Source organism: Penaeus chinensis, chromosome 17 (assembly GCF_019202785.1).
Source record: "Penaeus chinensis breed Huanghai No. 1 chromosome 17, ASM1920278v2, whole genome shotgun sequence".
In the NCBI taxonomy this organism is placed as follows: Eukaryota; Metazoa; Arthropoda; class Malacostraca; order Decapoda; family Penaeidae; genus Penaeus; species Penaeus chinensis.
Genome location: NC_061835.1, coordinates 5,342,893 through 5,368,386, shown reverse-complemented (window position 1 = coordinate 5,368,386; position 25,494 = coordinate 5,342,893). Strand labels below are relative to the sequence as shown.

Sequence of the window (25,494 nt, the reverse complement as noted above, 5' to 3'; positions counted from 1 at the left end):
GTCAGCGCCGGAGATCCGTCGGCCGTAAGACTAAAGGCGAGCCGGGCGTCCACAGCCCATGCCGACGGGGCCACCAGTCCATCGGCCGCGAGAGACCGACGGGCACGACCCGTGAATGAGCGGCCTCGTCCTCCGCCCTGCCCAGCTGACAGCCGGGCGGCGGCGGCGGATACGAGGGTACATGTGCAGCTCGACTTTAAATCCCCCGCTTCAATATTACATTACTCGCCGAGTTACCTTGCTCCCTTCTTGCTCTCTCCGTCCCTTGCTTCCTTTCCTCTCCTTTCACCCATTCTCTTTCTCGGTCTCACTGAACTTATTTATGTAATATAGTTTCCTCCACTTCCACCTTCCACGCGACTTTTCTTACTGGTGGAATTATTTATGGTTGCTTCCATTCCCGCCTCTTCTCTCCGCTCTCCGTTTCCCCTCTTTCCTTCCCTCGCTCTTTCCCTCTTTCCTTCCCTCGCTCTTTCCCTCTTTTCTTCCCTCGCTCTTTCCCTCTTTCCTTTCCTCTCTCTTTCCCTCCCTCTTTTCTTTCGGCACAAGTGGACCATGATCGGTTGTGCCTCTGCAATCCTGCCTCACGCCCCGACCCTCTTCGGACCATCGTCACTCGAGCCACGAAGGCCCGTGCCAGGCGCAGACGACGACGCAGCCTCACTCCCAACTTCCCAAGCAGTGGCAATGATAACATTATCGCCGCCGCCACAACTTCCCGGCGCAAGCGGGATCTCGGCCTTCAGCGCTGCGAAAGTTTGGGCTTCTTTCGCCTTACTTCTCCGGATTGTTAACTTCCTTTTGCATATGAGCTCTTCCACTAAGCGCGCGACACCTGCCCCCCCCCCCCCTCCCGCTAGAACGCGGCAGCACCATCAGGTTGCTACTCACATACTCTGCACGTCTCGCCCCTACTTTGTTCCTTGCTGTGGTATAAATGACCCCATTTCTCCTTTTCTCCCAATTCTTTCTGTTCCCACCAACCCTCTTCTCCCCAGCTTTCTTCTTCCTCTTGCCATTCTCCTCTCCTTCCTTCCTCATCCTCCTGCCCTATCCTCCATCTTCTTTTTTCCTCATCCTCCTGCCTTCTCCTCCCCATCTTTCTTCCTCATCCTCCTGCCTTCTTCTCCTCATCTTTCTTCCTCATCCTCCTGCCTCCTCCTTCCCATCTTTCTTCCTCATTCTCCTGCCTTCTTCTCCTCATCTTTCTTCCTCATTCTCCTGCCTTCTTCTCCTCATCTTTCTTCCTCATTCTCCTGCCTTCTCCTCCCCATCTTTCTTCCTCATCCTCCTGCCTCCTCCTTCCCATCTTTCTTCCTCGTCCTCCTGCCTTCTCCTCCCCATCTTTCTTCCTCATTCTCCTGCCTTCTCCTCCCCATCTTTCTTCCTCATTCTCCTACCTTCTCCCTCCCATCTTTCTTCCTCATTCTCCTACCTTCTCCTTCCCATCTTTCTTCCTCATTCTCCTACCTTCTCCTTCCCATCTTTCTTCCTCATTCTCCTACCTTCTCCTTTCCCCCTTTCTTCCCCTTCTCTCCCCAACCCAACGCAATTTCCTCTCCGTCCCTTTCCAGCCAACGGCCTCCCGGTATCCCTCCCTCCTCCGCCTTCCTTTCCTTCGCTCTCTGTCCTCCCCCTCCTCACCCCACTCCTTCCCCACCCCACCCCGCTTCTCCCCAGCTCCTTCCCGCCACAAATCTCGCTCCCCCACAGCCCCGGCCCCACAATTCAGAGCACAAACTTGACAAACCTTAAGAAATTTGGTTCCCTTAAAGTTCACGTGCCTTTTGTGCAGGGAACCTGGGGGCGAAATGGCTCAGGGGGAGGGACCTCGGCGGAGCTCAGGCTCAGGACACATGTTTACAGGCGCGGGCGAGGCCAGGGAGGCGAGGACGACGGAGAGGAAGCAGAGGAGGAAAAATTAACATATACATACATATATCATATAGATAGATAGAGAGAGAGATGTCTCTGTATGCGCGCGCGTGCGTATGTATGTATGTATGTATGTGTGTGTGTGTGTATGTATGTATGTATGTATGTATGTATGTATGTATGTATGTATGCATGTATGTATGTGTATATATGTATGTATGTATATGTATGTATGTATGTATGTATGTATGTATGTATGTATGTATGTATGTATGTATGTACACATACACATACACATACACATACACATACACATACACATACACATACACATACACATACACATACACATACACATACACATACACATACACATACACATACACATACACATACACATACACATACACATATACATATACATATACATATACATATACATATACATATACATATACATATACATATACATATACATATACATATACATACACATACACATACACATACACATACACATACACATACACACACACATACACATACACATACACATACACATACACATACACACACATACACATACACATATACATATACATATACATACACATACACATACACATACACACACACACACACACACACACACATCACACACACACACACACACACACACATACATCAAACACAAAACACACACACACACACACACACACACACACACACACACACACACACACACACACACACACACACACACACACACAAAGCAAATAAATAAAAAGAAATAGTATTATACAATAGAACAACACAAACAGCACAATTGAAAATGAACGCTGCCATACACACAGGGATAAAGAAGAAGAGAGCGAGAGAGAACGGAGGGGATAAAGAGGTGGCAGAAGGAAGAAGGTGAAGTGAAGGGGAGGAAAAGAAAAGAGGAGGGCGGAGGAAGAAGGAAGGAGGAAGGAGGAAGGAGGAAGGAGGAAGGAGGAGGAAGGAGGAAGGAGGAAGGAGGGAGGAAGGAGGAAGGAGGAAGGAGGGAGGAAGGAGGAAGGAGGAGGGAGGAGAGAGGGTTAGGTGCTCGCTCACTCACTTGTCTTCTGTAAGTGGACCATAAAAACGGCGAATCCACCTCCCTCGGATGCCATCTCCTTGAAGAGCACACCGCACGAGCTCGCCATCATGCACCAATTTATTTTATTTCCACTCATTTCGAAGCGCAACATTTAGCAAGAAAAAAAAAAATGATGTTGAAAGAAAACATTAAAAATACAAGACGAGTCCACATCCATGCATCAAGTTTTAAAATATTTTTTTAACTGAACTTTGAAGCTGCCTAAGAAATGCATAGCGATGTTTTTGGGTTGCGCTAGATATCATACATAAATACAGCGACTGAAGTAGAGCAAATGCTGGCTGGCCGACATTTTATCCCGCTGGATATGTTCTCGTGGAGCTGAATTTTTGTCGGGGACGTTCAACACCAGGAATTATCACAAAACTATCTCACCAATTTACTTGTTTACACCTACAAATTCATTTTATCTGGAAATCTTTCCACGCAGAAGGAAATGTATAAAAACAAACAAAACCAAAAATAGCTCGCCGGAAGAGAAATTGGGTCAAGGTTTCGGCCGAACAGCCTATGTAATTCCTTAGGCCTAAGATCTGGATCCCTCCCCACCACTCGGCCCGTGGCAATCACCGGCACCCAAGAGGCCTTGTGATAAATCTACGGCTCTACCCCGCCGCATTTCACTGTCTTGTTTTCTCCCCAGGATACCTTCCTAAATCTGGTCCTTCCTGTGGCGTAGGTTATTTTGTACGAGGTTTTTGGTAAGCGTATTGTGCCTATTGTGAAGCTGTCTATTTTAGAATATTGTTTCATGGACAGGTATATTAGCCATAACACTTTTAGTAACTTTTAAACCAATAGTTATCGTAAAATGTTTGCTCAGTGTTTGTGACGGATATATAGATGTGCGTGAAGTAGTATACAATATGTGTGTGTGTGTGGCGCTTCGACTATGAAGTTTATCGCTGAATCTCTAAAGTGCGCTTTACTCTGTGAGGCAACTCCTGCCGTTTTATAACCAACCTGGTAATAAAACGGAGTTGGAGCGAAGTTAATGACAAGTGAAGTACACATGCTGGTTAAACCTGGAGAATGGCGTATGTATTTACAACGTAACTTCAGAAGCTAGCTAGCAAAATGTGCTGAGACAAACAAGTGCAGACGCTTTGTGGGATATTTTAGTGCAAGGCAAAAAGCGAGACTCAGTAACAGAACTCAGTAACGATAGTATATTTGGTTACTCGTGACGCATGTTACCGCAGCGCACGACATACGTCTTCCGGCTCCGTGCGCTTGGCAGGCGTTAGTCCTAAAAGTACAAACATGAAAAAAAACACACTATATATCCCGTAGTCCCGTTGACTAAACCAAAGCAGAATTTTGGAGCACGTAAAACTAAATATTACCCAAAAATATACGAAAAAGATAAATCCAAACACAAACACAAGATACGCCAAGCCAGAAACCAGCAGCCTAAAGCCACAAACACACGCGACGCCCCGGGCGGTGGAGAGCAGCGTCAGGTAATGGAGCGCCCTCGCCGTGTGCAAGGAAAACGACGCTGAAGGCGGCATCTCCCTTCGAGCCTCCCTGTCCCTGCCTTGTCCCTTGCCGACAGAGTCCCTCGAATCCCCATAATGACAGCGGTTACTGCGAAAATCCTCAGAGACCGCTCTTTGATGTTTTTGTTAAGGTTTTATAATTAGCATTATTTATCCTTTACTTTTCTATCCTTACCTATTTTGATAAATTTATCTGCGTTCGTTGGATGCTGAATCTTCTTGTATGATTATCTGCCATTACTTTCAAATATGCTCAAAAGAAAGTATGAAGTTATTTGTGCTCGGGGTCGGCCTCTGCGAGCAGCCAAGCGGAAAATACACTCACGCGACCATCGAGACTCACGCATCGAAGGTAATATTAGCACAGACAGCCACGAGGCAATAAATGTTTCCCCAGAGTGTAATTAAAACCGTATCGCTAATCGCATGATACAATAAGCAAGAAAACAATCAGACACACAATCCCCATAAATCCTATCACTTTCTTTCTCCTCTTTTCTCTCTCCCTCACCCTTCCCTACTCTTTCTCCCTCCCTCCCTAACTCTCCCTCCCTCCCTAACTCTCCCTCCCTCCCTAACTCTCCCTCCCTGCCTTACTCCCCTTCTCCCTCCCCCTCCCTTACGCGCACCAGTTCACGTAAACAGCCTCATCATCCCTCTCTGACCGAAGGCGCTTTGATTTTCGATGTAGATCACGTGCGCTACTCGTGTGCTACGCCCGGCGCCGACTCCGACCTTCGCCTCCCATAATGAACATGCAATTCAAGAGACCGATATATATATACAAGGCAAGGAGATAATATATATATATATACAAGGCAAGGAGATAATATATATATATACAAGGCAAGGAGATAATATATATATACAAGGCAAGGAGATAATATATATATATACAAGGCAAGGAGATAATATATATATACAAGGCAAGGAGATAATATATATATATATATATATATATATATATATATATATATATATATATATATACAAGGCAAGGAGATAATATATATATATACAAGGCAAGGAGATAATCCTCCCGTGGCAATTACCCTGGGAGCTGGGCCGGGCAGGTGGCGTCGGGGGAGGGCTATTTAACTGAAGAGCAGCGACGCCACCTGCGCTCTGTTTACCTGACAACGGGCGCCGTCAGCTGGTCCTCCAATTAAACACTTACCTGAAAAGAAAAGAAAAAACAATTTCAAAAAAACATTCTGAAAAGTATTCAGACCACGAGAGAGCATTGGGGTTTCTGCTGGAGGCGTAATCAAGGTAATGGATGTTCTGATACTGCAATAATACTGATGATAATGTAGATGAAAACTGCAAGAAACTACGGTTTGAAATATTGCAAGAACATCTTCGCAAACATGAAGGTTCTTAGAAGCTGTTTTTACAAATTAAAAAAAGAATCTATACCGTAGGAACGATCAACATTGCAAGGGCAAAGAAGTCTGCCTGTGAGTACGCTCATTAAAGAAAATGAAAAATGTATTTCTTCACGCACGTAAAACCAACCTTGGCGAAAAACTATCATCACTATGAATTCGCGTTATATATATATATAGACATCCCAGCGTGCACAGACGCCCAAGTGCACTGACGAATATACAGCTCCATATTTCAAAACTGTAAACGAATACCTCTTCCTTATGCGGGTGGTTTATTACTTCAATCTCGCGCACCAAAAAGAAAACTTCTTTACCGCGCACCAAAAAGAAAACTTCTTTACCAATTTACTCGCAGAGAATGGGCAAAGTGGAGGCACATCCGCGACATGCTCTCCAGGGCGCCCTTGCGTGTTGCGAGACCGAAATGCAAATCAATTTGGTCAGCGCAAGACCGGACTCGAGTGAAGGCCAAGCCAAGTCCCATGGCCATGCATATTCACAGCTTGAAAAGTCAATAAACTGACTTTGACGGCAGCGAATAATTTCCGAAAATACCATTATTCTGACAGACAGGATCCAGCCGCATACATTATTCCAAGACTCAGATAAGCGTGAAGTGGACATGAGCGGACAAGCAGGGCAGGGAAGGAAGTCTGACCCAAACAACTCTCTCGCGTCTTAACAAATTCAAATACGAAGAAAAGCGCCGCAGATTCGTGGGTCATTTTTACCAACACCAATATCACTTTTATCCAACGCATACTAGTAAGTAAAGTCAATGTTCCTTTATTGATTCCGCGGTCCCAACTCCCGGAAGCAAAGTGTGTGTAAACGCAAGGTGCGGAAGTGACCTTCTCTTCCTCCTCCTTTCCTTGTCCTGTTGTTCCTCCTTCCCCTTTCCTTTTTTTTTCTCCTCCTCCTGCTTCCCTCTTCTCCTTTTTTCTAGTCTCCTTCCCCCTCTCCCCCTGTTCTCCCCCTACCTTGTTTCCCCCTTTCTCCCCATTAATCACAATCCATTTACACCCCTTCCCTTTCAAGTCCTCCTTCCCCATCTTGGTCCTCTTCCGCGTCCCTTTCCCTCAGTCTCTCCCCCTCCAATCCTAAGTAAACACCTCTCCCCATATACTACTCCAATAATCGACTCGGAGGACTTCTCCTTCCACTACTAGTGTTAATGCTAACGCTACCACTGCCGCTACTACCATTCCTGTTATTCCTGTCACGGCTATGGCTACCACGGATGTTACTATTGTGTGTGACATCATTACTGTCCTTATTATTGACAAGTGCAAACTCTTACCACCAACCACTACTACAAACACCACAAGCATTAATTCATTATTTCCTCACGTGCAACTAACACAGCAACTAATCCCCCCCCCCCCATCTGGGTCCGCCTTGTACACCTTGTGCTTCGGGAGACCGAAATTCACTTGAGAAACTGAAACAGAAATCGATAGCAACCTTGCCCGCATGAAATATGGCGTGATGTCTCACCGTCCCCTCCCTCCCCTCGCTTCCTCTTCTCCTCCCCTCCCTCCCTCTCTTCCTCTTATCCTCCCTTCCCTCCTCTCTCTTCCTCTTCTCCTCCCCTCCTTCTCTTCCTCTTCTCCCCTCGCCTTACCTCCCTTCCCCTATTTCTCTAAATTATTATTAATCATTATCATCTCTCTCTCCACCCTTTACCTCTCGCAGTTACACGATTCGGCCTTAGCCTTAGGAGACATTTCTCGCTAATAGCCGGCGGAAAACGAGGTGCCGGAGTTGCGCCACCTCGACCTCCGCCGCCGCCGATGATCCTCCACAAAGCGGGAACTTGAATTCGAAGTCTCAGCGAGGAGGCGGTTTGGGCGTCGAATTGATTGCACGGCAACGGATATCACTTAATATTTTCCCTTTGCAGCGCCGGAGGCTTGCTAATTACCTCCTTTCATGCGCCACCCCTCGCCGCCATCCCTCTCCGAGTGCGTAATATCCTCAAAAGCCTCCTTATCCCATGATGAATATAAATCTGGGAGTCTGATTCTCAGCCTCCGCCTCCCTCTTAAACCAACTCTTCTGGCAGCGGTGAACGTGGCAGGAACGTCGTCCTTCCCCGCTCAATGTTGCCTAGGCCTAAGGCGGCTCAGCACAACGAACGGCAAAATACTATAAATTGTGTTATTGGGATGCTTTAAGCCTAGAGCCCTATTTCAAATCACACGCACCTCATGTAGCTCCTACAATAACCGTGCCAATGACCCAGATCTTCAATCATTAAATTTTATTATTCCAACATCTAACAGTACTGCTATTGGTACAGCTGCCATTTTTATACCATTATCGCTGTAGCTGTCAACACTGTCCATCTGCTAATATCCGCGCTATTCCGTGCTATTTAGTAAAACTTCTGCACTGCTACTCCCGTCCCTGCTAACAGAGCAAACATTCCCATTGAAGTCCGAGTCGGCGGATTCCAACTGTGTCACACTTAGGCAGCTAATGAGGCCATTAGCTCGAGCTACGCTCCGTCGCTGACGCGGCGTCCACGCCCCCCGGCCACTCGGGAGGGCGCGTCCACAGAGGACTCGCCTAGTTCCTAGTTTTCAGAGCAACAATCGTGCAAATCTAATATTCGAGGGCGAAGACGACTGAAAATGGAATGCATGAACTCTTAGACAAAAGCACCCTGGAAAGTATCTACAAGAGTACGCTTGCACATATTCAGTATTCCTATCTTGCTCTCTCCGCTGATAATTATAAGCAAGGTACATATATAGTTAATATACTGTTAATGCACCTTGATGATAACAAAGTCATAACTATATCTAACTAGGTTTCTCACTGTTGAGAATCTCAGGGTAGGCCTACTATACGAGAAATAGGGAAGGACCTCCTTGGTAAAGCGTTTGGCCCTCCGCGGCTTGGCTGCTCACGAGATTTAGGTCGCTGTTTACGGGGTTCACAGGCGGCTCTGCCTCCAAGCTTAGCTTAGGTTATCCCATGGCTTAGCTGGTCTGTTCAGGGACAGACATAACTATACCTCTTCACTGCAAGGCGTATTCTCGAAACTACTGTATAAAAATATAAAGTCAATAAGACCAAAGGTAAAACAACTAATCACTTATAAGTCCTCTTGCCTTCTCACGACGACGTCCCGCGTGATCTCTAATGAAAAAAATCACAATAAAAACTATCTGCAAGCAGTACGGGAGCGAGGGCCCTGCATGCCTCGACCGAGCCACCCTCGGAGCGGCCCGAACGAGTGCCTCTCATCGGGCCAAAGAGCATCCCGCATTAGCTCAACGACTTTTACTCATGCGACGGCTATTACCGCTGATGGAGAGGCCCTCGCCGGCCACGACCGCCCCGGAACGACCCCCGAATGGCAGCGCAGGCCAAGCGCGGCCGATAAATCAATCTAATATTCCTGGAGAGGTTGCGATTGCACTTTCGGCTCCCGTAAATCCGGCGGCGTAACCAGAGCCTCGGCGCGGCGCCTTCGTCGTCCTTCTTTTGAACGTCAGGCCTGAGGTTACAAGCAGAAACCTCTGTGCCGGACAAAGGTTGGCAAAAGCTGTACATTCCTTTCGCTCTGGCCAGCTGGATTTCTTACTGCAATGGCCCTCCTTTCACACACCAGAGGGAGCGGGACCCAAGACCAAACCTACGGCATAGATTCGTTTCCCTGCGTGTCGCTCTCCTGAACTTAATAACTAGCTTATCTTCTGATCCCGAATATGGCAGGATCTGCGCGGTCTTCTCGCAGTCGCGCAATCCTCGGGAAACAATACACTCTCGAGAGGCAACAGGTCCTCCTCACGCCCTGCCAGTATAGCGCATTTGCGAGCCAGCTAGTCGTAATTACTCCTTTTTAGAGGCCTCGCAGCTGAGACTTTCTTTCATTCAATAATAATAATGATAATAATAATGATAATAATAATAATAATAACTATAATAATAAAACAATTATGGCAATGGCGATGGCTTCAGCGGTGGGGTGATGACAATGGCGATGACATTAAACAATAAAAAATTAAGCCCCTCTCCTCTTCGCCGTAACTCCTACTCCGCGAGGGAGTTCCTCTCCCTCAAAAAGCAGCAGGAGAGGGAGGGCGGGCGGTGGACGCACTCCTCCCGCAGCAACAATGCCCAAGAACCGCACTCAAAAAGCAACCCGAAGGCCGGACCACCTCGGATTTTTCCATTGTTCCCGAAAGCAAGTTCCTCTGTCTCCTCGCCGCCCCCCACGGCACTCTCACCCCCTCCCCTCCTACTGTCCGTTTCCTACTGTTGTTACCCTCCCCTCCCCTCCCCTCTTCCCCCTCTCTTCCCTTCCCTGCTTTACGGTCTTACGATCAATTGTAACCAACTTATGAATTCCCTGCTGTTCTGTGATGTTCCTTGCCGTTTCTTGATCCAATGTGAATTCTCACGGACCCTCATCATCACCTTTTTTAATGCCTCTAACCTGCTCCCTACCGTCAAAAACATCACCCCGGACAGCAAGTCGATCTCCCCTCTCCCCTCTCCGCTCTCCTTTCCCCTCCCCCTCGTTCCCATAGCAATGTTCCCTCCGCAACTAATATCAAGCAATAACACATGGCTGGAGAAAATCAAAAGTGTCGGCGCTGGCTTTTGTGCGCCCCGGAGGGCAACATCGATCATCCCGTCAGCCAATCACGTTACATCGTGCGAGTGCAACAGCCAATGAAAACCTCCGTTGACGATGATGATGATGATAATGACGACTCTCAGGCGTCCGCAGGGAGGGAGGGGAGGGGAGCGGGAGGAGCAAGAGACCGTTGCACACGCACTACGCCAAAAGCACTCCGAATTAACGCTGAATTAACTATTAAATCACATATTGTGAGCGAGACAGAAAGGCTCCATTCTGTGCTACACACTCGCTCTGCGCTCAACGCCGAATCCGTGGAGGCCAAACGTAAGGGCCGTTTGCTCATAACAGGAAAACTTCGTCGTTTAAGTTGCTAAATTATGCAATGAACGTGCTAATGGTGACCTTCTCCTGCTTGCTAATAAACACATTACTGTCTAAACACCCGAAAAAATATCCCTCTTTAACAGATCTCGAAATTACGCTCTCCTTGTCCAGCGAAAACGTAAAATGGTGTGAACTTTTAATATGAGAGTTCACTTAAGGTGACAGCAGGCAAAAAACTGCATTGGTGACCTTGAACATCTTCAAGCTGTTCCAATCGCAATACAAACTTCTTACACCATACACTGTTTAATATACACGAAGACGCCGAATCAATAAACAAGTTTTTTTCCCAAACAACGCGATACCTCCAGTGCAATCCAATTAACGTATTAATGCCCTAATTCAGCCCATCCGCGAGGCGGCTGTTTAATAACTTCCCCTCCCCAAGAGTATCTAATTGCGTACCCCCCCCCCCCCACCCGTGGTCAGCGATCTTGACGCGAAATCGGCCAGACGCGCAGCGGGAAGAGGAACCGAATTGCGTCTAATCCCCCGCCTCCAGGCAAGGCGAACAAGAAAGCGACTTCACGTCTCCGGTTGCGTCATTAAAAAAAAGGAAGGGGGATAGAGGGAGGGGGGGTAGAGGGAGGGAGGGAGGGAGGGAGGGAGGGAGGGAGGGAGGGAGGGAGGGAGGGAGGGAGGGAGGGAGGGAGGGAGGGAGGGAGGGAAGAAGGGAGAAGGAGGGAGGGAAGAAGGGGAGAAGGAGGGAGGGAGAGAGGAAGGGGAGAGGGAGGGAGGGAGGGAGGGAGGGAGGGAGGGAGGGAGGGAGGGAGGGAGGGAGGGAGGGAGGGAGGGAGGAAAGGGAGAGGGAGGGAGGGAGGGGAGAAAGGGGGGAGGCAACGTCTCATGTTAAGCCATCCCATCTTTCAACCAATCACTGGCCTTAATGCGATGCTGGGAGCAGTTCTTCTCGAGATAAGGATAAGGATAAGTCCGATATGCTTCGCCCGGTCTATGCCCGTGAAGGGAGCCCAGCCTGTGTCGACTAATGCCGACTCGCTAACGTGTGACTCGGCTGAGCTTAGTCCTTACCCGCCGTGGTGCCCAGGGGGGGGGGGGGGGGGGCGCCGACCCCTCGGATGAGAGGCCGACACGTTACCACTGTACTGGGCCGGAGGCTGAGACAAGAAGGATGATAAACAGCATTTAAGGCGCGTCCTTCCGAACCTTGAGGACGTGATTGGTTGGCAGACGAGGGGAATGTTTTGAACTGATGACCAATTGGAAAGAAGACGCGACACCAGGCGGATCCAATGAGAATTCGGGACCGTAATAAATGCGATAAAAGAACCAATCAGTCGGAAGCAGAGAGAGTGAAGCCTTGAAAGAGGGTGGCGGAGAGGGAGGGTGGCGGAGAGGGTGAGTGGCGGAGAGGGAGGGTGGCGGAGAGGGAGAGAGGGAGAGGGAGGCGGAATGGGAGGGGAAGGGGGAGGAGAGAAGACAGAAAATTGTTCTAACAAGATGAGTGCGAGATTCACCACGTCGCGTCGGCTGCCTTCTATCTCAAGTTTTCACTTTCAAATTAGAGCTAAAGCCAGTAAACAGCGACAACGAATAAGGAAGGGAAACATGAACAAGCAAATAAAAAAGGCTGTCTAATTGTCGTTCGCTTGAGAAATGCCAAAGGCTAACGTCAGTTCACTAGCCGTGACGGTATATGACCCTACATACAATCACCCTGACGCAATCATATAACTTTTTTGTTTCCCTTTTTACCTTTTTTTAAGCGCGTATGCGTGACTGCATGCGCTCGTGCACCCTGACCCGGTACTGTCTGTATTTAATAAACTCTGTGCCAAAGGTGGCAAGTCACGGCGTCACGTGCACATACGGTATTTTATAGATCTCTATCCAGTGACTCACCTGCCTGCTGGAGCGATGTGACTCAGCAACTCAGCGTCCGTGCCGTCCGTGCATGGCAAGAGGACAAGAGGACATGGCAACCTGGCAACCTGGCCAGAGGCGCGATAGACAGGACGGGGGGTGGGGACTCACCTGGCGGCTGGCCGTTCATGGTGGGCGTGATGGGCGAGGACCAATCGGTGAAGTTGGCCACGGTGTCCACGCTGGACGCCCCTCTGAGCGCCCCGAAGACATAGCTCCTGCCTTCGGTGGGCGAGGCGGAGGTGGTGGTGGTTGTGGGCGTGACTGAGGGCGGCGGCGGCGACGACGAAGTGAGGGGGGCGGACTCGGCGACGATTTTGTCGTCCAGAACGTGATTCATGGTGGCTTGGCGGCGGGGAGGGAAGGGCGGGCGTCGTGGCCAAGGGGCGTGAGGCCGGAGTCACAGCGGGTCCTGCAAGCGCCTTCACTCGCGGTCCCGCACCATTTCCACTGTGACTGTGGCACTCAAACGCTATTTTTAGAGTCAGTTCCTGCATTTGGAAAACGCGGTGAAGTATTAGTATAGCGGCCGCTATAAAAAAGTCGCTCTTATGTTCTCAGAGCCTCGAAAGCACACGATCCAGGAGGGAACGCAGCCTCGTGCGTGCGTGGTGCGGCGGGGGCGGCGGGGGCGGCGGGGGCGGCGCCGGGGCACGCGCCCGAGGGTGACCCGCGCTCGCGTTCGGCGGCCGCGAAGGAGGCAACCTTGGCCGCGCGATGCCAATCGATACGAAGCCGCCAAGTTCGCTTCCTTCTGCGGTTCACATACTCTGCGCTCGGGAAAGACTACTTGCCCCTCTTTCTTGCTTCCGATACCCTCAATGCTCAATATTCAATGCCCTCTCCCTCTCCCTCTCCCTCTCCCTCTCCCTCCCCGTGTATATGTGTATATGTGTGTGTGTGTGTGTGTGTGTGTGTGTGTGTGTGTGTGTGTGTGTGTGTGTGTGTGTGTGTGTGTGTGTGTGTGTGTGTGTGTGTGTGTGTGTCCCGCACACGCACTGACGTAAATAAACATGCAAATAAGACACGCGCAAATGCACAACTGTACATGCCTCTCCTCCATGATGAACACACCAGGCTTTTTAACGCAATAAAAATGGCAAAAGGCACAGAAAGTGGAAAACAAAATCCTATAAAAACAACACGAGAAACACAATAATTACAAAAGATAACTAATTCAAGACGAGGACCCTTAACATTGTGTCCATACGACAGTCGGAAAAGACTAGTGCTATTGTGGCGACTGAAACACCAGCGCTGGCACCGCGATGCCCAGCGCGCTCGCCTTTTATCTCGGAGCACAAGGGAGCCTCGCAGGCAGTAAACAGGATAAAATGGGAGAGGAGGGAGGGTGGGAGGGAGGGAGGGATGGAGGGGAGGGAGGGGGAGAGAAGGAGGGAGGGGGAGAGAAGGAGGGAGGGGGAGAGAAGGATGGAGGGGGAGGGAGGAGGGCATAGGGAGATAGGGAGGGGAAGAGGGGTAGGGAAAGGGTAGGGAGCGAGGTAGATAGTTCGAGTGAGTGGGGGTGAGAGGGAGAGAGAGGGGAGGAGAGGGGAGAGAGAGGAAGGGAGAGGGAGAGGGAGCGAGAGAGAGAGGGAGAGAGAGGGAGAGAGAGGGAGAGAGAGGGAGAGGGAGGGAGGGAGGGAGGGAGGGAGAGAGGGATAAAGATAGAGAGAGAGAGAGGAGGAGGGAGAGGAGAGAGAGAGAAGAAAAAGAGAGGAGAAAAGAGAGAGATAAGAGAGTGGGAAGAGGGAGAGAGTGAATGAGAGAGAAGGGGAGAGAGAGAGGGGAGGAAGAGAGGAGGGGTGAGAGGAAAACGAGAGAGAGAGAGAGGGAGAAAGGCAGGAGGAAAACGAGATCTATAAAACCACGAAAAATAATTAAAGTTAAGACGAAATTGTGATCGAGGGAAAAGAGAAGGATTTGGGTGAAATGACCGGGTTGCGAGAGAACTGGGAGAAAGGAAAAGGAGAAAGAGGAGAGGGAGAGGAGGGGAGGAGAGAAGAGGGAGGGAGAGAGAGAGGATGGGGGAGAGGAGGGGGGAAGAGGATAAGATAGGGAGGGGAAGAGGGGAGGGAAGAGTAGGGGCGAGAGAGATATTGAAGGAGTGAGGGTGAGAGGGAGAGAGAGAGATGAGAGAGGAGAGAGGAGAGGAGCGAGAGGATAGGAGAGAGAGGGAGAGAGAGGAGAGAGAGAGAGAGAGAGAGAGAGAGGAGAGAGAGAGAGAGAGAGAGAGAGAGAGAGAGAGAGAGAGAGAGAGAGAGAGAGAGAGAGAGAGAGAGAGAGAGAGAGAGAGAGAGAGAGAGAGAGAGAGAGAGAGAGAGAGAGAGAGAGAGAGAGAGAGAGAGAGAGAGAGAGAGAGAGAGAGAGATAGAGAGAAGAGAGAGAAAGAGAGATAGAGAGAGAGAAGAGGAAAGAGAGAAAGAGAGAAGAGAGAGGAAAGAGAGAAGAGAGAAAGAGAGAAAGAGAGAGAAAGAGAGAGAGAGAGAAGAGAGAGAGAGAGAGAGAGAGAGAGAGAGAGAGAGAGAGAGAGAGAAGAGAGAGAGAGAGAGAGAGAGAGAGAGAGAGAGAGAGAGAGAGAGAGAGAGAGAGAGAGAGAGAGAGAGAGAGAGAGAGAGAGAGAGAGAGAGAGAGAGAGAGAGAGAGAGAGAGAGAGAGAGAGAGAGAGAGAGAGAGGGAGAGAGAGGAGAGAGAGAGAGAGAGAGAGAGAGAGATCGACCAACCCGAATCCCTACGGCCCGTCGTTTCTGCCCATGCACATCCACTGATCGCATGGAATGCCCTGAAGGGCAACAGAAGTGGACCGCGCGCTTTCTCTTATAAGATTTTGAAGTCTTGGCCAAAACACTTACATTCTGTATATTTACATGGTTACGAAAGGCAATATAATTCACACATTTAAACCTCTGTGAGCATTCTTGGCAGCGCGCGATGAGTTACGCACGAGGAACACTGCAGTCACGGTGCCCTCTCCGATACCCTGCCCTCTCCCCCTTACCCCTTTGACGTACCCTCTTCCTCCCCCCTGCCACTCTCCAGTACCCTCCCCACTACCCCGTTCCGATGCCAAATATTATGACACTCTTGGATAATTCAGACAGTTTCCTCGGCTGAGGAATGTCGACAATGAGTGTTCTTTTATGCACACCTGCCGGCGACGTCTCGTGTCCCGCTACGGAGAGCCTTGTCCAAGCACACCCACACCCTCGCCCACGCTCTCCGGGCGGACGATATCCCGTGCATGCGAGATGCCCGCACGACACACACAACGTCCGAACGCCCACGCAACTCATGCCGAGCGCTCACAAACAAAAACACACTAACAAACTCACTTCCTGCGTAGCCTTCCCCCCCCCCCCCACACACACACACACACAAAGACAGTTTTCCCACACTCGCACACCACAAGCAGCGAACGCGGCTCGACTGCCAACAGGATTTTCACAAGCAAACAAAGGCCCGGGATTGGTGCAGGCCGCCCCAAGCACTCCTGCTCCCTTCCTTTGAGCGGAATCCAAAATGGTCGCGCCCGGGAAGGACACATATGGCCCTCTCGCACGGAACCTCCGGTTCTTTAAAGCAAGAACACAATATACTTTATCTATCCCTTTCCTCTTATTCTTGTCTCATGTAACAGGCTACTTAAAAGCACCTCGTGTGAGCCGGCTTAGCTGGCGTTGCATGCGAGCACGACTACAAATATTCTGTGTATATTCTTTTCCCTTGGGGTTGCTGCAGCTGTGTGTTAATTTATTTTCTTCTGTTGTTGCCAAAGGATTTGTTTTATTCTACTCTTTTATTCTACTCGTATACCGTAATATCGAAGATAAAAGTATCGGTAAACGCTAATGCATATAAATCTACATGAAAAATCTAAAAATCAACCAATGGAATCCACAGACTACATAAATCAAAGCTATCAGAATACGCAAATGCATTACACGAAATACACGACATAATAAACACAATAACGAATCCCTACCCTTTTCACCCTCGACGCTTCTGAAATCATCCTCCCCTTCAGATGTTTTCCCCTCCCGTTTCCCACCTTCCCCTCTTACCCTCGGGCCACTCAGACACCCCCGTCCGTTTCCCCTTCCCCTCGTCCCTCTAGGATCCCCAGGGATCCCTCTTTCCTCCTGGTAATACTGACACACCTCGTCCCTTTCCCCTATCCTTCCCCTCGTCCCTCTAGGATCCCCAGAAATCCCTCTTCCCTCCACCCCATCCCCTTCCCTTCCCTTCGTCCCTCCAGTCTCCCCACCTCCCCGGCCCCTCGTCCCCCTAGGCACCCCAGGCACCCCCTTCGCCCTTCCCCCTCTCCAACCATCCACAGGGATATGTATTTCAAAACGCCCCCCGCCCTCCAGCGACCGAGAGCTCCGCGGGAAGCACAAACTCGCACGAGCAAACAAGACAACACAGAGATCGCGCTCTCCGCCGTGAGCAGGTTGACCCACGCGCAATGGCTAACGAGATGAGCAACTATTTATCTTGAGGGGGAGGGGGGAGGAGGATGAGGGGCGGGGGTGAGGGGGGAGGAAGATGAGGGGCGGGGTGAAGGGGGCGGGAGCGAGGGGACGGAAGTAGGGAGGAAAGGTAGGGGAGGAGGAAGGAGGTAAACGTAGGGGGAGGAGGAAAGAGTTAAAAGTAGGGGGAGGAGGAGGGAGGGAGAGGTAGAGGGACAGCGAGGTAGGGGGAGGAAGAGGGACGGAGAGGTAGGGGGAGGTAGAGGGACGGAGAGGTAGGGGGAGGAAGAGGGACGGAGAGGTAGGAAGAGGGACGGAGAGGTAGGAGGAGGGTGGGAGTGAAGGGGATAGGATGAAGGGGAAGGGGGAGGGAGGAATATAAGAGGGTGGGGGAAAGGAAGAATGGCGAGAATGAAGAATGCAAAAAGGGAAAGAAGGGGAAAGAAGGAACACAAACTACTGAGGACACAAAGCCAGAATTCCCCAAGCCTTACGCGACTTCAGAAGCCGGGTCAAGCCAAGGATTGTCACCCTTTGGGCCAGCCTCCGACTGCGTTCTTTACCCACGGAAATCTTAAAAATCCTTTTCATATCTCATTAAACAGCTACAATAATCTTAATCAGATCTTGAATCTCGTAACTGCACTGGAACCCAAAACGGGGACCTACGGAGCTTTAGGTCGCTTTGGAACCAATGCTAAATCTGAATAGTGGAAACGGGGCTTAAAAAGGACGCGACGACGAGAAAAGAAATCGCAGGAGAGAACAAGATAAATGAGAATAAGCAAAATAAGACCAGCGCGGTAGACTCAAAGGGAAGCGGGTGACAAGGAAGGGAGGGAAAGCTAATGCAGGGAGCGTGTTTACAGAAGAGGGGAGATGAGGAAAAAATGAAAGTAAATCAAGGAACCAGATAACGAAGAGGAAATGAAGACTCGGGGAGAAAAAGGAGGAGGATTTGCAAAGACAATAGCAAGGGCATTTAAAGGTCAAAGGCGAGGTCAAAGTTCGCGAGGCAAGAACAGCTGTTTAAGGTCGAGGCTGCGACATCACAGCTGTTTTAGGACATTTCTTAATTAGAGGAACAAGCAACAGGTGGAATCTTCGCCCCCCCCCCCCTTCCCCCTTTCTCTGTTTGTTTTGGTGCGTGTATGTGAGTGTGTGTGGATGTGCATAGGTGGGTGTAGAAGTTGGTCTAGGTATATGTGTGTGTGCGAGTATGTGAGGGTATGTCTGTGAGTATGAGCGAATGAATGAATGGAGCGTGTGTCAATATGTGAGAACGTATATTTGCAAGCTAGCGGCAACCTGATCCAAATATGAATCCATTTCCACGTACGAGCTACTCCCGCGCACCAACTTCTCTTCAAACTCAAGAAATTCACCCCTCCCCCCCTTCGGAGTCGGCCAGTAGTTTCCCGAGCGCCACAAGTTGCTTCTAAGTTGAGTGCAGCTTCGAGTCCCCCGAGAGAACCACGCCGTCCTTCCGTTCGGCCTGGTTGAGGGGCCTTCCTTATGCTATGGCTGTGGTTGTGGTTGTGGTTTAGGTTGTGGTTTAGGTTTTGGTTGCGGCGGCGGCTGTGAATAGCCCCGTAACTCTGGCTTTTGTGACGTCTGTCTGTGTCTGGCTTTGGTTCCGTTTCCGTCACAGGTTATGTCTGCGTCTGACCCCGGTCCCGTGCTGGGTTGCGTCAGTTTCTGGGTTTGGCTCCGTCTTCCGCCGCGTCCGTGTCTGGCCCTCTTTCTGACACCTTCTCGTACCTTTCTTCTTCATGCCGGCGATACAGCGCCCTCCTTCATTAAGCTTGCTGATTAAAACCAAACACAAGACGAAAGCGAAGTGTTTTCCCTTCTGTCGCTTTGTGTCTCGTTTAATTGAGATTCTCTTAGTCTTCTTTTCTCCGCTCAGGCAATGATATCTGCCAACAGCTGGAGTTACGATAACAGATAAGACCCGAGCACGGGCGAAGGCGGAGGCGGCGAAATAGGCGCTGCTCCTCACCGAGGCCTGGCGAGACAGTCGTTCGTCTCTTTCTCCCCTTAATTTTCTCCATTAAGCGCTCTCGCTCACTCTTTCTCTCCTCTACACCCCACTCTTGCTTTTCTCTGCTCTTCTTCTCCTTCTGCCTCATTTTCTATGCCCCCCCCCTTTCTTATACCTCAACTTCTGAAACCCTCTTCGCTCTCCTCTGCACATCGTATCCACTCAAAATTATTCCTTTTCCCTCCACATACACACACACATATATAAACACACACACATACGTACACACGCACACACAAAGCACGTAACGCGACAAAGAAAGCTTTCTGAACACCCAATAAATGAAAGGAAAAGTAGGAAACAAAAATGAGCTTTGGTCTAACACGGGGAAAATTTCTGGCAGCAAACACCAGTGAAACAATACGCGCTCTCTTTTGAAGATTATGAGGGCGTCTGCACATACACGCACGCTCAGGCCGAAATACACATACACAATTATACACATACATACGTGCATGGACGCTTACATTCTATCTGCAACGGACAAACATGTTGACGAATAGACAGACAAGAGAGAGAATCCATAAGTCTAGTTGCATAAATAGAGAGAGAGAAAGAGAGAGAGAGAGAGAGAGAGAGAGAGAGAGAGAGAGAGAGAGAGAGAGAGAGAGAGAGAGAGGGAGGGAGGGAGGGAGGGAGGGAGGGAGGGAGGGAGGGAGGGAGGGAGGGAGGGAGGGAGGGAGGGAGGGGAGGAGAGAGAGGGAGGGAGGGGGGGGGAGAGGGAGAGTGGGAGAGAGAGAGAGAGAGTGGGAGAGAGAGTGGGAGAGAGAGAGAGAGAGGAGAGAGAGAGAGAGAGAGAGAGAGAGAGAGAGAGGAGAGAGAGAGAGAGAGAGAGAGAGAGAGAGAGAGAGAAGAGAGAGAGAGAGAGAGAGAGAGAGAGAGAGAGAGAGAGGAAGAGGGAGGGAGGGAGGATGGGAGAGTGTGTGTGTGTGTGTGTGTGTGTGTGTGTGTGTGTGTGTGTGTGTGTGTGTGTGTGTGTGTGTGTGTGTGTGTGTGTGTGTGTGTGTGGTCTTTTTTTCTTCATCAATGTGAAACAACAAAGAACGCGGAATAAGGGAGAGAGCTCCAACCTCCCAGCTAATACATATGTAATTTACTAATAAAATCCTTTCCGCCCTCAGGAAGGAGACGTCCACGAAAATATCACTATCATTAGACCCTCCGATCACCACCTCCACCTTCCTGAAGACACAACACTCTGGGGAAGAGGCGGGGTGTGGGGTTAATCCCAGCCGCTCAAAATGGCAACACTACGTCGCCGAAACCGCGTCCCCGGCAGCCACTTCATCCCTTTTCGGACAGCTCTATCCTTAACTTCTACAAGACGCGGAAACAAGAAACCCGCTACTTATGAGTGCTCGCCATCAAGAAGTTTCCCGCTCACGAAACGGATACGAGGCGCTCCTCCGCCGCCGCCGAACGCGCTGCGCTTCCTCCCGCGACCGCCACGAGGAAGATTCCACCTGCTGGGTGTAAAGACGGGCCGAGCGTGGCTCTCTTTTAAGGAATTAATTTTCGGTTCCTTCTATATCTATGTTTGTCAGTTTGTTATTGTCCATGTCTGTCAGTCAGCCTCAGAAATCAGGAGAGCCAGGAGCCTGAACCCTGACCCGAAAGCAAGAAAATCCCGCCTAATCAAAACTTATCGCTCTCCAACCCTTAAGCCAACAAAATCTCAGCCCCATAATCCGGCCCTTTTTTCACTTTCTTCGGGGATCGCCCGTCCCTGGAACACCTATGGAAGCGACCCGAACAGACACGCTTCTTTATGGAACGAATTACAGGCCCTTCATCGCGCCCGGGGCGGAGGGAACGCACCCAATCCGGCTGATTCCCTCCGACTGCAATCTGATTTTCCTGAAAGTCCGCGCCCTCATATACTTCTCACGCGATCGCTCAGACTCCTCCTAGGATGAACATCGCGCATCTAATGCACGCGGGGCCTGTGCAATGACTACGGCCCTGTCAAGACCTCATGCCACGCCGAGACCATACTGGAGCGCCTTATATAACAGGGACCCTTCTTCCTATTACAAATTCCTGCGCCGTCTTCGCTATATATCCTTCGCGCCGCCTTGTGATACATATGGAATCGGCATCAAACATTCTGTACACGGCAGGGACAATTTAAAGTTTGGTAAAAGATGGGAAAAAAATAATTTGAATACACAGCGAGTCTAGAACGTATCTACAAACCAGGGAAAGTGTGATAAAATGTGGAAAGAAATAAGAGAAAGAGAAAAAAAAAATAGGGAAAAGAGAGCGCCCGAACTTTTTCTCTTCAGCTAAACGCACCGAGGCAGGTTAATTAATGTCGCCTATGGATGAGGACTAACGCATTTCGGGCAGAATTAGGCCGCGGATGCCTCGTCTACCTCTGCTCTTATACGCACATCTGACCTAAATCGGCATTAACGGATGCATTTGCCTAATAACCGCAATTTTGGCCATACCTGACACCACCATAATGACAACACAACCCACCGCTAACCTTCAACAGCAATGCCTCTACCCGGAACAACATCACACTCGCTGCCACACTCCTGACGCATCTTCACTCTAAGAAATCACTCCAGAGGGAAAAAATCATTAACACCACCACTCCTACCCCTCTCCATCATTCCCTATTCCCCACCGTACGCCTGCCCCCCTCCCATCTAACCCCCTCTCCCAGCCTCCTACAGGCCAGGGATAGCAACCCCACAACCACGGAGCCCTTGTAGGACCTGTTACAAAATCAATACAGCGCCTCCCGTCCCCTTCCCTTCCATTCCCCATTCTCCATCCCTTCTCCCCTCTTCCTTCCCCATCTCTTCTTACTTCTCCACCCCCTCCCTTCCCCTATCCCCATCATCATCCCATCTCTCCTCTCCATTTCCCTCCCGTTCTCCCTTCCCCCATCCCCCTTCCCTCTTCTCCCCCCTCCTCCTCCCCCTCCTGAGAATCCTGTCATTTGTTCACCTGTGAAATCCCGTCTCGAGCGCCACCTTGGCAGGTCGCACGCGTGCTCACCTGCCTCGCTCCCGCTCTGAACCCGCTCGCCTCGCAACTACGCCTCGAAACCGCTAGTTAATGTCACCTTGTCGAATTTCTGAAGCATTATTACGGATACTTCTGCTGATAAAACTAATACTATTTTTATCATTATCACTGTCATCACTATTGTCATTACCAATGTCATATTTATGGTTATCATCTAATCTCTCATTCCCATAGACATCCTTTCCGTCACCACCATCAGCACTACCATCATTCGCACTACCATTACCATATCTATTAGCGCCACCATTAACCCAAACGCCATCATCATGAGTCCCAAATCCCGACGGCTCGCCTGGTGTGACCTCGCATGTAAATCTCTACGTAAAAGTAGGTCGCGCGCCGCACATTCGGCAATCTACATTTCCTTATTGATGTCCCTACCTGATTCATCTGTTCGTTTCGTCTCCATTGCGTTCACTATGTTCAGAAAGGAACGCTTCCTGGTGACACCCAGCGTTCAGTTACTCTCACTCACTCACTTTCTCACACTCCTTCCCTCCAACGATCTACCTTTTTCCCTCCTCTACTCTCTGTCCTCCCCATCTCTCTTCCTGCCATCCTTTTCTCCCCCCTCGTCCTCTCCCTCTTTCCCTCTCTTTCTTCGCGTCTGTCAATCAGTCAGTCAGTCAGTCAGTCAGTCCTCATTTCTTCTTGCCTCTTTTTCTTTTTCTCTCTCAATATCAAAAACATGACCATAAAAATAAAGCCCATAGGCTTTTACAAACATACCCTTGAACAAAGTCAACAACAATACCAGTTCGTCAATTACGTTCATAAAAAGGATATAAATGATGACTACAAAAATAGCCGATAACTACAGACTCCCAATTACGTCCAGAGATCCAAACACGCCCGCAGGAAGGGGGTATTTCGCCCAACTTTACTCACAACTCAGCGATACTAACGACGCCGCCGTCTTCCAAACACACCACAGAGATGACTTTCCCATTCCGACGCAGTGGATAATCGTCCTTGAGAATTCCCAGGCTAAATAAACTCCCAATCGCCCAACGCAACAGTGTGCTAGCCGAGTTGCAAGGGCCGCGACCGATGCAACATCTTTTATTGCAAACGCCCAATGTGGGAAAGTTGTCACAGTTTCTGCCATTAGCGATCTGACCGCGTTAATCAACAAACTGACACTTACGAAATGATCGTCGTCCGCGAGGGAATGGCCACTTAAACAGTAGTCAGTTAATACTAAATTCAATCCGCTTTCAATTGGCCGGCGCGTTCAATTCACTCCGATCCTTCCTTTGTGATAGAAATTGAATATGGCGATAGTGCGATTACATTTTTTTCTGTTGTTGATTTAAAGTGCCCCAATCTCTCTCTCTCTCTCTCTGTCTCTCTCTCTCTCTCTCTCTCTCTCTCTCTCTCTCTCTCTCTCTCTCTCTCTCTCTCTCTCTCTCTCTCTCTCTCTCTCTCTCAGCAGCGAAATGGACATCTTTTTCGTGTCTATTGAGAGGCTCTATTCGTGGTGACGATGGCGATGATGGTGGCGACTAAGGCGATAGCGATCTATAATGAATGGGAAAAGGAGGGGGAGAGGTAGGAAGCTAGAGGGGTATAGGGGAAGGGAGGAGGAAGGATAACGGGGGAGTCGATAGAAAAAGGGAGAGGGAGGCAGAGGGAGAGAAAAAGATGAGGGCAGAGTGGGAATTAGGCAGCCAGAGAGAGAGAGAGAGAGAGAGAGAGAGAGAGAGAGAGAGAGAGAGAGAGAGAGAGAGAGAGAGAGAGAGAGAGAGAGAGAGAGAGAGAGAGAGAGAGAGAGAGAGAGAGAGTGAGAGAGAGAGAGAGAGAGAGAGAGAGAGAGAGTGAGAGAGAGTGAGAGAGAGAGAGTGAGAGAGAGAGAGAGAGTGAGAGAGAGAGAGAGAGAGAGAGAGAGAGAGAGAGAGAGAGAGAGAGAGAGAGAGAGAGAGAGAGAGAGAGAGAGAGAGAGAGAGAGATTACCATTTACAACCCAAAATAGGAGCCAATGAAAACGAGGAGCCTCGAAAAAAGTTTTCCATCCCGCCCTTTCGGAATAAACCAACATGCCCAGCGCCCCGGAAAACCACAGACTCGTTCCCACTTTCTGTCACTTGTTTTTCCAGAGGTTCAGTTTCCTTACATACTTCGTCCTTTAATGGAACACGCGGAAGCAACACCATCCACATCTCTGAACCTGTGTACGACTTCCCAAACTCCTGTAAACCCCTTGGAAAAGTACTAGACCAATCAGTTCGTGTGTCCGCTCCCGTGTTCTTGTTCCCCTTCTATTGTGTCCGTGGCTATATATAGTACGCTTCTGTCTGTCTGGCCGAACATTCATGTTTGGTAATCCTTCTTTCTGTTCGTCCGTAGCTGTTTCTGCCCAGGCATACTCAGGATTCAAACAATGCTATCATCCCAGACCAGGCATTGGTCCATCAGCACATTGCCATTCTTCTGCTTGCGTCTCCCGCCTAAAAACAAAATCAATTCGCCTTTTTCTTTCGCTCCCCAATTCCTCCTTTCCTTTCCATCTCTCTTCTCGTCGTCTTCTCTTCATGAAGCTCCCTATTTCAAGCCGGCGCTCTGAATGTCGCGCCGGCTTCCATCAAAGCGCCTCTCGAAGGTACATGCTCTTTAAGGCAACGTCTCCGGGACTGAAGGCGAGAGAGAGGGAAAGAGAGAAAGGAGTGAGAACCAGGCAGCGAAAGCGAACGAGATGCACAGACTCGGATGAAGGCGAAAGGAGGAGAAAGATACGGGAAAGAGGACCTCGGCGGAGGGCGTCGCGACAGTACTGTACACGATATGGTAATGATGACAATCCTCTATGCAAAGACTACCCCCTTCCCCCTTCCCCCTTCCCCTTAACAACGCAAGACAACGGCCGCAAACAGCAAGCGGTGGTCACACGAGCAGCGCCGAACGAGACGAGGGAAGTCGGAACGATGCCTCCTCATCCGAACCCCGTTGCCCTGACGTGACGGAGGCGATTCTGTCGACATGAATAGTAGCCTGATTATCACCGAATATCAGACGCGTCTCTACCTAATCTGGTCCCATCCTGCAGGCCGATAATGTGCGCGCGTGCTGATCTGGGCAGCCGTGGAGGAGGAGGCTGGGAAACTACATTTAAGTTGAGGGAGAAGTGGAGGCGCGAGGTGGTTTGCGGTGGTTGTGGCTACACTG

The 25,494-nt window shown here is 49.9% G+C and overlaps 1 protein-coding gene across 6 annotated transcripts in view; it reads right to left on the bottom strand.

Moving 5' to 3' along the window:
• LOC125033888 (solute carrier family 12 member 6-like) overlaps nucleotides 1-25,494 on the bottom strand; it is a 343,003-nt gene that overhangs the window by 71,720 nt on the left and 245,789 nt on the right. The window contains exon 1 of one of the 6 annotated variants that reach the window (XM_047625454.1): nucleotides 12,889-13,240. The exons of the other annotated variants lie outside the window; for them this stretch is intronic. Coding sequence (XP_047481410.1) covers nucleotides 12,889-13,117 — 229 coding nt within the window. The 5' untranslated portion in view covers nucleotides 13,118-13,240. Of the gene's footprint in view, nucleotides 1-12,888; nucleotides 13,241-25,494 lie in introns of those variants that run through there. 6 annotated transcript variants of the gene reach the window in all.